This window comes from Pseudophryne corroboree, chromosome 3 (assembly GCF_028390025.1).
Source record: "Pseudophryne corroboree isolate aPseCor3 chromosome 3, aPseCor3.hap2, whole genome shotgun sequence".
Classification (NCBI taxonomy): Eukaryota; Metazoa; Chordata; class Amphibia; order Anura; family Myobatrachidae; genus Pseudophryne; species Pseudophryne corroboree.
Window position 1 is genome coordinate 34,689,743 of NC_086446.1, and position 12,047 is coordinate 34,701,789.

At 48.4% G+C, this 12,047-nt stretch overlaps 1 protein-coding gene across 4 annotated transcripts in view; it reads right to left on the reverse strand.

Moving 5' to 3' along the window:
• Positions 1–229: 229 nt before the first annotated feature.
• The window catches only part of LOC135054631 (gastrula zinc finger protein XlCGF26.1-like), a 162,118-nt gene continuing 150,300 nt past the window's right edge, over positions 230–12,047 (reverse strand). For all 4 annotated transcript variants that reach the window (XM_063957843.1, XM_063957846.1, XM_063957844.1 and 1 more), the window contains exons 3-5: positions 10,203–10,300; positions 9,897–10,053; positions 230–1,785 (exon numbers count right to left, since the gene is read on the reverse strand). In XM_063957843.1, coding sequence (XP_063813913.1) covers positions 287–1,785; positions 9,897–10,053; positions 10,203–10,300 — 1,754 coding nt within the window. In that variant the 3' untranslated portion in view covers positions 230–286. The remainder of the gene's footprint in view (positions 1,786–9,896; positions 10,054–10,202; positions 10,301–12,047) is intronic.

Sequence of the window (12,047 nt, forward strand, 5' to 3'; positions counted from 1 at the left end):
AATTTTTTAGCAGTTGGGCAAAACCATGTGCACTGCAGGGGAGGCAGATGTAACATGTGCAGAAAGAGATAGATTTGGGTGTGGTGTGCTCAATCTGCAATCTAAATTGCAGTGTAAAAATAAAGCAGCCAGTATTTACCCTGCACAGAAACAAAATAACCCACCCAAATCTAACTCTCTCTGCAAATGTTATATCTGCCTCCCATGCAGTGCACATGGTTTTGCCCAACTGCTAAACAATTTCCTGCTGCGATCAACTTGGAATTACCCCCATTGTCTGATTAGCTCAAGGAATTTTTTTTTTACTTGTATGAATTTTCTCATGTTTAATCAGATTTGAATGAATTGCAAAACATTTGCCACACTCAGAGCATGGAAATGGCTTCTTCCCTGTGTGATTTCTCTCATGTGTAACAAGAGCTGATTTCTGTGTAAAACATTTCCCACACTCAGAGCATGGAAATGGCCTCTCATTTGTGTGACTTCTGTGATGTATAACAAGAGCTGATTTGTGTGTAAAACATTTCCCACACTCAGAACATGGAAATGGCCTCTCACCTGTGTGACTTCTGTGATGTATAACAAGAGCTGATTTCTGTGTAAAACATTTGCCACATTCAGAGCATGGAAATGGCCTCTCACCTGTGTGACTTCTCTGATGTTTACCTAAATCAAATTTCCATGTAAAACATTTCCCACACTCAGGACATGGAAATGGCTTCTCACCTGTGTGAGTTCTCTGATGTGTAACAAGAGTTGATTTCCGTGTAAAACATTTCCCACACTCAGAACACGGAAATAAACTCTCACCTGTGTGACTTCTCTCATGTAGAACAAGATGTGATTTCTGTGTAAAACATTTCCCACACTCAGGACATGGAAATGGTTTCACACCGGTGTGACTTCTCTGATGTGTAACAAGATTTGATTTCAGTGTAAAACACTTCCCACACTCAGAACATGGAAATGGCCTCTCACCTGTGTGACTTCTGTGATGCATAACAAGAGCTGATTTCTGTTTAAAACATTTCCCACATTCAGAGCATGGAAATGGCCTCTCACCTGTGTGACTTCTCTGATGTTTAACTAAATCTAATTTCCATGTAAAACATTCCCCACACTCAGGACATGGAAACGCCTTCTCACCTGTGTGACTTCTCTGATGTTTAACAAGACGTGACTTGTGTGTAAAACTTTTTCCACACTCAGAACATGGAAATGGCTTGTCACCTGTGTGACTTCTCTGATGTGTAACAAGATTTGATTTTTGTGTAAAGCATTTCCCGCACTCAGAGCATGGAAATGGCCTCTCACCTGTGTGATAGCTCTCATGTGTAACAAGATGTGATTTGTGTGTAAAACATTTCCCACACTCAGAGCATGAAAATGGTTTCTCACCTGTGTGACTTCTCTGATGTGTAATAAGATTTGCTTTCTTTGTAAAACATTTCCCACACTCAGAGCAAATAAATGATTTTTCAACTGTGTGAGTTCTCTGATGCATAACAAAAACTGACCAATGTGTAAAACTTTCACCACATTTAGCACAGGCAAATACTAAATCACCTTTATGAGAAGTATTATGTTTCGTTATATCTGAGGGATGAGGATAACATTCCAGATGATTGTAGGGATCAGGTGATTTATCTGCAGTGGAAAGTACTGGATGTATATTCAAAATAATGGTGTTTTTCCCCAGGTAATCCTGTGTGATGTTATCTTCTATTTTATAATCTGGAGACACACTGAGATATCCCTCTGACGTGTTCCTGTTTGTGTGTTCATCTGTTGAAAATAAATGTATGAAAGGAAAATTTATTTACAATGAGGATCACATTTTTGTAGTTAGTGATATTTTAATTTCAATTTAAACTGCAAACAATTTTCTATAATTAAATAATAAGATTTTACTCACCGGTAAATCTATTTCTCGTAGTCCGTAGTGGATGCTGGGGACTCCGTAAGGACCATGGGGAATAGACGGGCTCCGCAGGAGACTGGTCACTCTATAAGAAAGATTTGGTACTATCTGGTGTGCACTGGCTCCTCCCTCTATGCCCCTCCTCCAGACCTCAGTTAGGATACTGTGCCCGGAAGAGCTGACACAATAAGGAAGGATTTTGAATCCCGGGTAAGACTCATACCAGCCACACCAATCACACCGTATAACTCGTGATACTATACCCAGTTAACAGTATGAAATATAACAGAGCCTCTCAACAGATGGCTCAACAATAACCCTTTAGTTAGGCAATAACTATATACAAGTATTGCAGACAATCCGCACTTGGGATGGGCGCCCAGCAACCACTACGGACTACGAGAAATAGATTTACCGGTGAGTAAAATCTTATTTTCTCTGACGTCCTAGTGGATGCTGGGGACTCCGTAAGGACCATGGGGATTATACCAAAGCTCCCAAACGGGCGGGAGAGTGCGGATGACTCTGCAGCACCGAATGAGAGAACTCAAGGTCCTCCTCAGCCAGGGTATCAAATTTGTAGAATTTAGCAAACGTGTTTGCCCCTGACCAAGTTGCAGCTCGGCAAAGTTGTAAAGCTGAGACCCCTCGGGCAGCCGCCCAAGATGAGCCCACTTTCCTCGTGGAATGGGCTTTCACTGATTTAGGATGCGGCAATCCAGCCGCAGAATGCGCCAGCTGAATTGTGCTACAAATCCAGCGAGCAATAGTCTGCTTAGAAGCAGGAGCACCTATCTTGTTGGGTGCATACAGGACAAAAAGCGAGTCAGTCTTCCTGAATCCAGCCGTCCTGGAAACATAAAGTTTCAAGGCCCTGACTACATCCAGTAACTTGGAATCCTCCAAGTCCCTAGTAGCCGCAGGCACCACAATAGGTTGGTTCAAGTGAAAAGCAGATACCACCTTAGGGAGAAACTGGGGACGAGTCCTCAATTCTGCCCTATCCATATGGAAAATCAGATAAGGGCTTTTACAAGACAAAGCCGCCAATTCTGACACACGCCTGGCCGAAGCCAAGGCCAATAACATGACCACTTTCCACGTGAGATATTTCAGATCCACAGTTTTAAGTGGTTCAAACCAATGTGATTTTAGGAAACTCAACACCACATTGAGATCCCAAGGTGCCACGGGAGGCACAAAAGGGGGCTGAATATGAAGCACTCCCTTTACAAAAGTCTGAACTTCAGGCAGTGAAGCCAGATCTTTCTGGAAGAAAATCGACAGGGCCGAAATCTGGACCTTAATGGAACCCAATTTTAGGCCCATAGTCACTCCCGACTGTAGGAAGTGCAGAAACCGACCCAGCTGAAATTCCTCTGTTGGGGCCTTCCTGGCCTCACACCACGCAACATATTTTCGCCAAATACGGTGATAATGGTTCGCGGTTACTTCTTTCCTGGCTTTTATCAGCGTAGGAATGACTTCCTCCGGAATGCCCTTTTCCTTTAGGATCCGGAATTCAACCGCCATGCCGTCAAACGCAGCCGCGGTAAGTCTTGGAACAGACAGGGCCCCTGCTGTAGCAGATCCTGTCTGAGCGGTAGAGGCCATGGGTCCTCTGATATCATTTCTTGAAGTTCTGGGTACCAAGCCCTTCTTGGCCAATCCGGAACCACGAGTATTGTTCTTACTCCTCGCCTTCTTATTATTCTCAGTACCTTTGGTATGAGAGGCAGAGGAGGGAACACATAAACCGACTGGTACACCCACGGTGTCACTAGAGCGTCCACAGCTATCGCCTGAGGGTCCCTTGACCTGGCGCAATATCTCTTTAGCTTTTTGTTGAGGCGGGACGCCATCATGTCCACCTGTGGCCTTTCCCAACGGTTTACCAACAGTAGGAAGACTTCTGGATGAAGTCCCCACTCTCCCGGGTGTAGGTCGTGTCTGCTGAGGAAGTCTGCTTCCCAGTTGTCCACTCCCGGAATGAACACTGCTGACAGTGCTAAGACGTGATTTTCCGCCCATCGGAGAATCCTTGTGGCTTCTGCCATCGCCATCCTGCTTCTTGTGCCACCCTGTCGGTTCACATGGGCGACTGCCGTGATGTTGTCTGACTGGATCAGTACCGGCTGGTTTTGAAGCAGGGGTTTTGCCTGAGTTCCAGAATATTTATGTGTAGGGAAGTCTCCTGACTTGACCATAGTCCTTGGAAGTTTCTTCCCTGTGTGACTGCTCCCCAGCCTCGAAGGCTGGCATCCGTGGTCACCAGGACCCAGTCCTGTATGCCGAAACTGCGGCCCTCTAGAAGATGAGCACTCTGCAGCCACCACAGTAGAGACACCCTGGTCCTTGGAGACAGGGTTATCAGTTGATGCATCTGAAGATGCGATCCCGACCACTTGTCCAAGAGGTCCCACTGGAAGGTCCTCGCATGGAACCTGCCGAATGGAATTGCTTCGTATGAAGCCACCATTTTTCCCATAACTCGTGTGCAGTGATGCACCGATACCCGTTTCGGTTTTAGGAGGTCTCTGACTAGAGATGACAGCTCCTTGGCTTTCTCCTGCGGGAGAAACACTTTTTTCAGTTCTCTGTCCAAAATCATCCCCAGGAACAGTAAGCGAGTGGAAGGAACCAGTTGTGACTTTGGAATGTTTAGAATCCAGCCATGCTGTTGTAGCACATCCCGAGATAGTGCTACTCCGACCAGTAACTGCTCCCTGGACCTCGCCTTTATAAGGAGATCGTCCAAGTACGGGATAATTAAAACTCCCTTTTTTCGAAGGAGTATCATCATTTCTGCCATTACTTTGGTAAACACCCTCGGTGCCGTGGACAGTCCAAACGGTAGTGTCTGGAATTGGTAATGGCAATCCTGTACCACAAATTTGAGGTACTCCTGGTGAGGAAGGTAAATGGGGACATGCAGGTAAGCATCCTTGATGTCCAGGGATACCATGTAATCCCCCTCGTCCAGGCTTGCAATAACCGCCCTGAGCGATTCCATCTTGAACTTGGATTTTGTTATGTAAGTGTTCAAGGATTTCAAATTTAAAATGGGTCTCACCGAACCGTCTGGTTTCGGTACCACAAACAGTGTGGAATAGTAGTCCCGGCCTTGTTGAAGTAGGGGTACCTTGACTATCACCTGCTGGGAATACAGTTTGTGAATGGCCTCTAGCACAGCCTCCCTGCCCGAGGGAGTCGTCGGTAAGGCCGATTTGTGGAAACGGCAGGGGGGAGGCGCCTCGAATTCCAGCTTGTACCCCTGAGATACTACTTGAAGGATCCAGGGATCCACCCGTGAGCGAGCCCACTGATCGCTGAAATTCTTGAGGCGGCCCCCCACCGTACCTGGCTCCACCTGTGGAGCCCCACCGTCATGCGGCAGATTTGGAAGAAGCGGGGGAGGACTTTTGGTCCTGGGAACCTGCTGTGTGTTGCAGCTTTTTCCCCCTTCCTCTGCCTCTAGACAGAAAGGACCCGCCTTTTCCCCGCCTGTTTTTCTGGGGTCGAAAGGACTGTACTTGGTAATACGGTGCTTTCTTAGGCTGTGAGGGGACATGGGGCAAAAATGCAGACTTCCCAGCTGTTGCTGTGGAAACAAGGTCTGAGAGACCGTCCCCGAATAACTCCTCACCCTTATAAGGCAAAACTTCCATGTGCCTTTTAGAATCTGCATCTCCTGTCCACTGCCGAGTCCATAAGCCTCTCCTAGCAGAAATGGACAATGCACTTATTCTAGATGCCAGCCGGCAGATCTCCCTCTGTGCATCTCTCATGTATAAGACTGAGTCTTTTATATGCTCTATGGTTAGCAATATAGTGTCTCTGTCTAGGGTGTCAATATTTTCCGACAGGGAATCTGACCAAGCAGCAGCAGCACTGCACATCCAGGCTGAAGCAATAGCTGGTCTCAGTATAACACCAGTGTGTCTGTATATAGATTTTAGGATAGCCTCCTGCTTTCTATCAGCAGGTTCCTTTAGGGCGGCCGAATCCGGAGACGGTAGTGCCACCATTTTAGACAAACGTGTGAGCGCTTTATCCACCCTAGGGGGGGTTTCCCAACGTGACCTATCCTCTGGCGAGAAAGGGAACGCCATTAGTAATTTTTTTGAAATCACCAATTTTTTATCGGGGAAAGCCCACGCTTCTTCACACACATCATTTAATTCCTCAGATGGGGGAAAAACTATTGGTAGTTTTTTCTCCCCAAACATAATACCCTTTTTAGAGGTACCTGGGTTTATATCAGAAAGGTGTAATACCTCTTTCATTGCCTCAATCATGCCACAAATGGCCCTAGTGGACATTAAATTTGACTCATCGTCGTTGACACTTGCATCAGCATCCGTGTCGACATCTGTGTCTGCCATCTGAGGTAGTGGTCGTTTCAGGGCCCCTGGCGGCCTTTGAATCGTCTGGGCAGGCACGAGCTGAGAAGCCGGCTGTCCCGCATTTGGCATGTCGTCAAATTTTTTATGTAAGGAGTCGACACTTGCACGTAATTCCTTCCATAAGTCCATCCACTCAGGTGTCTGCCCCGCAGTGGGTGACAACACATTTATAGGCATCTGCTCCGCCTCCACATAAGTCTCATCAAACATGTCGACACAGCCGTACCGACACACCGCACACACACAGGGAATGCTCTTAAAGGAGACAGGACCCCACAAAAGCCCTTTGGGGAGACAGAGAGAGAGTATGCCAGCACACACCAGAGCGCTATAATAATACAGGGACTAACTGAATTATGACCCTTTATAGCTGCTTATTGTATTAAACTGCGCCCAAATTTAGTGCCCCCCTCTCTTTTTTACCCTTTCTGTAGTGTAGACTGCAGGGGAGAGTCAGGGAGCTTCCTTCCAGCGGAACTGTGAGGGAATAATGGCGCCAGTGTGCTGAGAGAGATGGCTCCGCCCCTTTTTCGGCGGACTTTTCTCCCGCTTTTTTCTGTATTCTGGCAGGGGTAATTACCACATATATAGCCTCTGGGGCTATATATTGTGGTTATTTTGCCAGCCAAGGTGATATTATTGCTGCTCAGGGCGCCCCCCCCCAGCGCCCTGCACCCTCAGTGACCGGAGTGTGAAGTGTGTATGTGTCGCAATGGCGCACAGCTGCAGTGCTGTGCGCTACCTTGGTGAAGACTGAAGCCTTCTGCCGCCGATTTTCCGGACCATCTTCATGCTTCTGGCTCTGTAAGGGGGACGGCGGCGCGGCTCCGAGAACGAACACCAAGGACGGGTCCTGCGGTCGATCCCTCTGGAGCTAATGGTGTCCAGTAGCCTAAGAAGCCCAAGCTAGCTGCAAGCAGGTAGGTTCGCTTCTTCTCCCCTTAGTCCCTCGATGCAGTGAGCCTGTTGCCAGCAGGTCTCACTGTAAAATAAAAAACCTAATTTAAACTTTCTTTCTAGAAGCTCAGGAGAGCTCCTAGTGTGCAACCAGCTCGGGCCGGGCACAGAAATCTAACTGAGGTCTGGAGGAGGGGCATAGAGGGAGGAGCCAGTGCACACCAGATAGTACCAAATCTTTCTTATAGAGTGCCCAGTCTCCTGCGGAGCCCGTCTATTCCCCATGGTCCTTACGGAGTCCCCAGCATCCACTAGGACGTCAGAGAAATATATACATACAGCAAATGTACGTTACTCGTGCTGCATAGACAAAACATAGCTTAGGAGAGCAAGAGTCAAATAGGGGCTGATGGCTCCCGATGTATGAGATAAACCAGAGAGTGTGAGGAGGAGACTGGTCAGATCTCTGGGCTGGTAACACACAGTGACATGATGTGAGGGGGAGAGCAGGAGTATAATAGGACCTGATCACTCCTGATGTATGGAGATACACCAGAGAGTGTGGGGAGGAGACTGGTCAGATCTCTGGGCTGGTAACACACGGTGACATGATGTGAGGGGAAAAGCAGGAGTATAATAGAGGCTGATGGCTCCTGATGTATGAGATACACCAGAGAGTGTGGGGAGGAGACTGGTCAGATCTCTGGGCTGGTAACACACAGTGACATGATGTGAGGGGGAGAGCAGGAGTATAATAGGGGCTCATGGCTCCTGATGTATGAGATACACCAGAGAGTGTGGGGAGGAGACTGGTCAGATCTCTGGGCTGGTAATACACAGTGACATGATGTGAGGGGTAGAGCAGGAGTATAATAGGGGCTGATGGCTCCTGATGTATGAGATACACCAGAGAATGTGGGGAGGAGACTGGTCAGATCTCTGGGCTGGTAACACACAGTGACATGATGTGAGAAGGAGAGCAGAAGTATAATAGGGGCTAATGGCTCCAGATGTATGAGATACACCAGAGTGTGGGGAGGAGACTGGTCAGATCTCTGGGCTGGTAACACACAGTGACATGGTGTGAGGGGGGAGCAGGAGTATAATAGGGGCTGATGGCTCCTGATGTATGAGATACACCAGAGAGTGTGGGGAGGAGACTGGTCAGATCTCTGGGCTGGTAACACACAGTGACATGATGTGAGGGGGAGAGCAGGAGTATAATAGGGGCTCATGGCTCCTGATGTATGAGATACACCAGAGAGTGTGGGGAGGAGACTGGTCAGATCTCTGGGCTGGTAACACACAGTGACATGATGTGAGGGGAAGAGCAGGAGTATAATAGAGGCTGATGGCTCCTGATGTATGAGATACACCAGAGAGTGTGGGGAGGAGACTGGTCAGATCTCTGGGCTGGTAACACACAGTGACATGATGTGAGGGGGAGAGCAGGAGTATAATAGGGGCTCATGGCTCCTGATGTATAAGATACACCAGAGAGTGTGGGGAGGAGACTGGTCAGATCTCTGGGCTGATAACACACAGTGACATGATGTGAGGGGGAGAGCAGGAGTATAATAGGGGCTCATGGCTCCTGATGTATGAGATACACCAGAGAGTGTGGGGAGGAGACTGGTCAGATCTCTGGGCTGGTAACACACAGTGACATGATGTGAGGGGTACAGCAGGAGTATAATAGGGGCTGATGGCTCCTGATGTATGAGATACACCAGAGTGTGGGGAGGAGACTGGTCAGATCTCTGGGCTGGTAACACACAGTGACATGATGTGAGGGGGAGAGCAGGAGTATAATAGGACCTGATCACTCCTGATGTATGGAGATACACCAGAGAGTGTGGGGAGGAGACTGGTCAGATCTCTGGGCTGGTAACACACGGTGACATGATGTGAGGGGAAGGGCAGGAGTATAATAGAGGCTGATGGCTCCTGATGTATGAGATACACCAGAGAGTGTGGGGAGGAGACTGGTCAGATCTCTGGGCTGGTAACACACAGTGACATGATGTGAGGGGGAGAGCAGGAGTATAATAGGGGCTCATGGCTCCTGATGTATGAGATACACCAGAGAGTGTGGGGAGGAGACTGGTCAGATCTCTGGGCTGATAACACACAGTGGCATGATGTGAGGGGTAGAGCAGGAGTATAATAGGGGCTGATGGCTCCTGATGTATGAGATACACCAGAGAATGTGGGGAGAAGACTGGTCAGATCTCTGGGCTGGTAACACACAGTGATATGATGTGAGGGGGAGAGCAGGAGTATAATAGGGGCTCATGGCTCCTGATGTATGAGATACACCAGAGAGTTTGGGGAGGAGACTGGTCAGATCTCTGGGCTGATAACACACAGTGACATGATGTGAGGGGTAGAGCAGGAGTAGAATAGGGGCTGATGGCTCCTGATGTATGAGATACACCAGAGAATGTGGGGAGGAGACTGGTCAGATCTCTGGGCTGGTAACACACAGTGACATGATGTGAGGGGTAGAGCAGGAGTATAATAGGGGCTGATGGTCCTGACTCCCACACTGGGCAGATACATTTCCCTTACTAGTTTGACTTGACAGAGGAGGGTGTAGGGGAAGAGACTTCTGTAGTGACTGAGCAAGGAGAATATGTGACTCTGCTCTATAATAAGTGATTATTACTCACCTGTGCCGATATCTGTTGGGATTTCCTCCTCCTTACACTGCTGATCACCCCTCACATATGTCTCCTCTTCTTCCTTTATGTATTTTGCCTTCATATCAGTCGCATAAATATATTCTCCCTTTATATCTTCTAACTTAATATTAGATAGGACTTCAAGCTAAAATAACAAAAAAAATAAAACATATTATTTTAATTTTATTAATGGAAAAAATCGGATTATCGATGTATAAGACACACACAGCTGCTCTACAGATCATATAGTGACAGTCACTTTGGTATATTGATGAGACCCTAAATCCCACCTACCTGATCCTCCTGTGGGATCCTGTGATTCTCCTCTGTGCAGTCCTGGGAATACAGAGGACGGGGACATCTCTCTGGGGTATCTCTGTTACTGGGTCCATCTGTAGGAGAGACACAGTGACTGAGTACAGTGTATATATGTGATTATCAGATGATGAGATGATAGGGTGACAGAGAAGATCACAATCGGGGTCCCTGAGGGGAGAGGTGAAGGGAGCACGGACCAAAGGGACAATAAGCAAGGGATACAGACTGTGGAGACTGCCGGGTTGTTATGTGCATGTCTCCTCCCACGCTACCGTCACTGTCTTCATAAAGGCAGTGGTTACAGCACTGCACGGCGCCCCGGTTGCCTCTATGGTTCAGAATCACACAATGGGACACAATAGCCAGGTACAAACGCACTTTTTATTTATGCACACCAGGTAGATAAATGAACACAATAACATAACCCTATTTACATGGAAGGTAACACTAACAATTAACCCTTTTGCGACTATAACTAGTACATAACCACACAAGGTAACCACTTTCCCTTAGGCAGGTCATATTCACCTCAGAAGCGTGGGAGCTGGGAGTCTTGCTGGTATCCTTCTTGCTGTTCCCGGCCGCACGGCCCGTGATGTCCACTACTCCTGAGAGTAGGGCATGCTGAGAAGGCACCCGGCTTTTGGCTGGCACACTAAACCAGGCACCTAGGACTGTTCCTGAGGGCAGCTAGCCCAAAGTGTACGAATGTCTCTCCTGGTGTCTGCTGTCAGGGGTGGCGGATGATGGTCGATCTGGCGGGTCGGGATGATCTCACAAGGTCAGTGACTACACAACACAGCCCAACGATAGATCCCTGAGTCCCTGTGGCAGCCCCTTTTTATCCCACAGTTCTGGGCAGGGATTGGGTGGATTTTTGAATCTGAAAATGTAAATGTCCCCTGCATCGCCTGGCTCCCTGCTGGGATGGTGCCTTAGAGTCTGCAGTTTGTTTATGTTTAGCCTGTAGTCCCGGGCAGGGGAGAAGGGAGCTGGTCAGTCTGAAATCTCAAGTATGGAAGGGAATTCTGGACACTGGGCTTGCATTTAAGAACCCAGGTGTGGGTTCCACCTTTCCGGGCTAGCTACTAGACAACACGGGGATCCTCACATACCTCCCCTTTTTAAATCCGGTCCGGGGGGCTGGCTCCTGATTCGGGGCCGGGCAGACTGACTGGGCCCAGTGCTATCCTGGGTGCCGGATCTGGCTCCTCCTGTCGGGACAACCCGTCGGCGTGGTCTTTTCCCTTTTTGTGAGCGATAGAGAAATTATGAGATTGGAGGGCCAGACTCCATCGTAACAGTCTCCCATTTTCCCCAGAGGTTTTCTGAAGCCATCTCAGTGGGTTATGATCTGTCAGGACTGTGAACTCTTTCCCATATAGATACGGCAGGACTTTTTTAAAATGATTTTTTAAGGCCCATACGATTTCTAAACACTCTTTCTTGATGGTGGCATAGACCCTTTCCTGATCCAAGAGTTTCCGGGAAAGGTACACTACCGGATGGTCTCGGCCATCCTGCCCCACTTCACTTAGAATGGCACCCAGCCCGTGGTCCGAGGCATCGGTCTGAACCAAGAAGCATTGTTAAAGTCAGGGGTGGCTAGCACTGGGGAGATGGACAGAATGGCTTTTAGCTGGGAAAAGGCCCTCTCACAGTCCATGGTCCATGCTATCGGCTTGGCATGCTTTTTCTTTGTCAGGTCGGTTAGGGGCTGGGCCACAAACTTCCGGTAGTACCCGGCAGTCCCCAGGAAAGCACGTACTTGCTTTTGGGAGGTCGGCCGGGGCCAATTCAGAATAGCTTCTACCTTGGCAG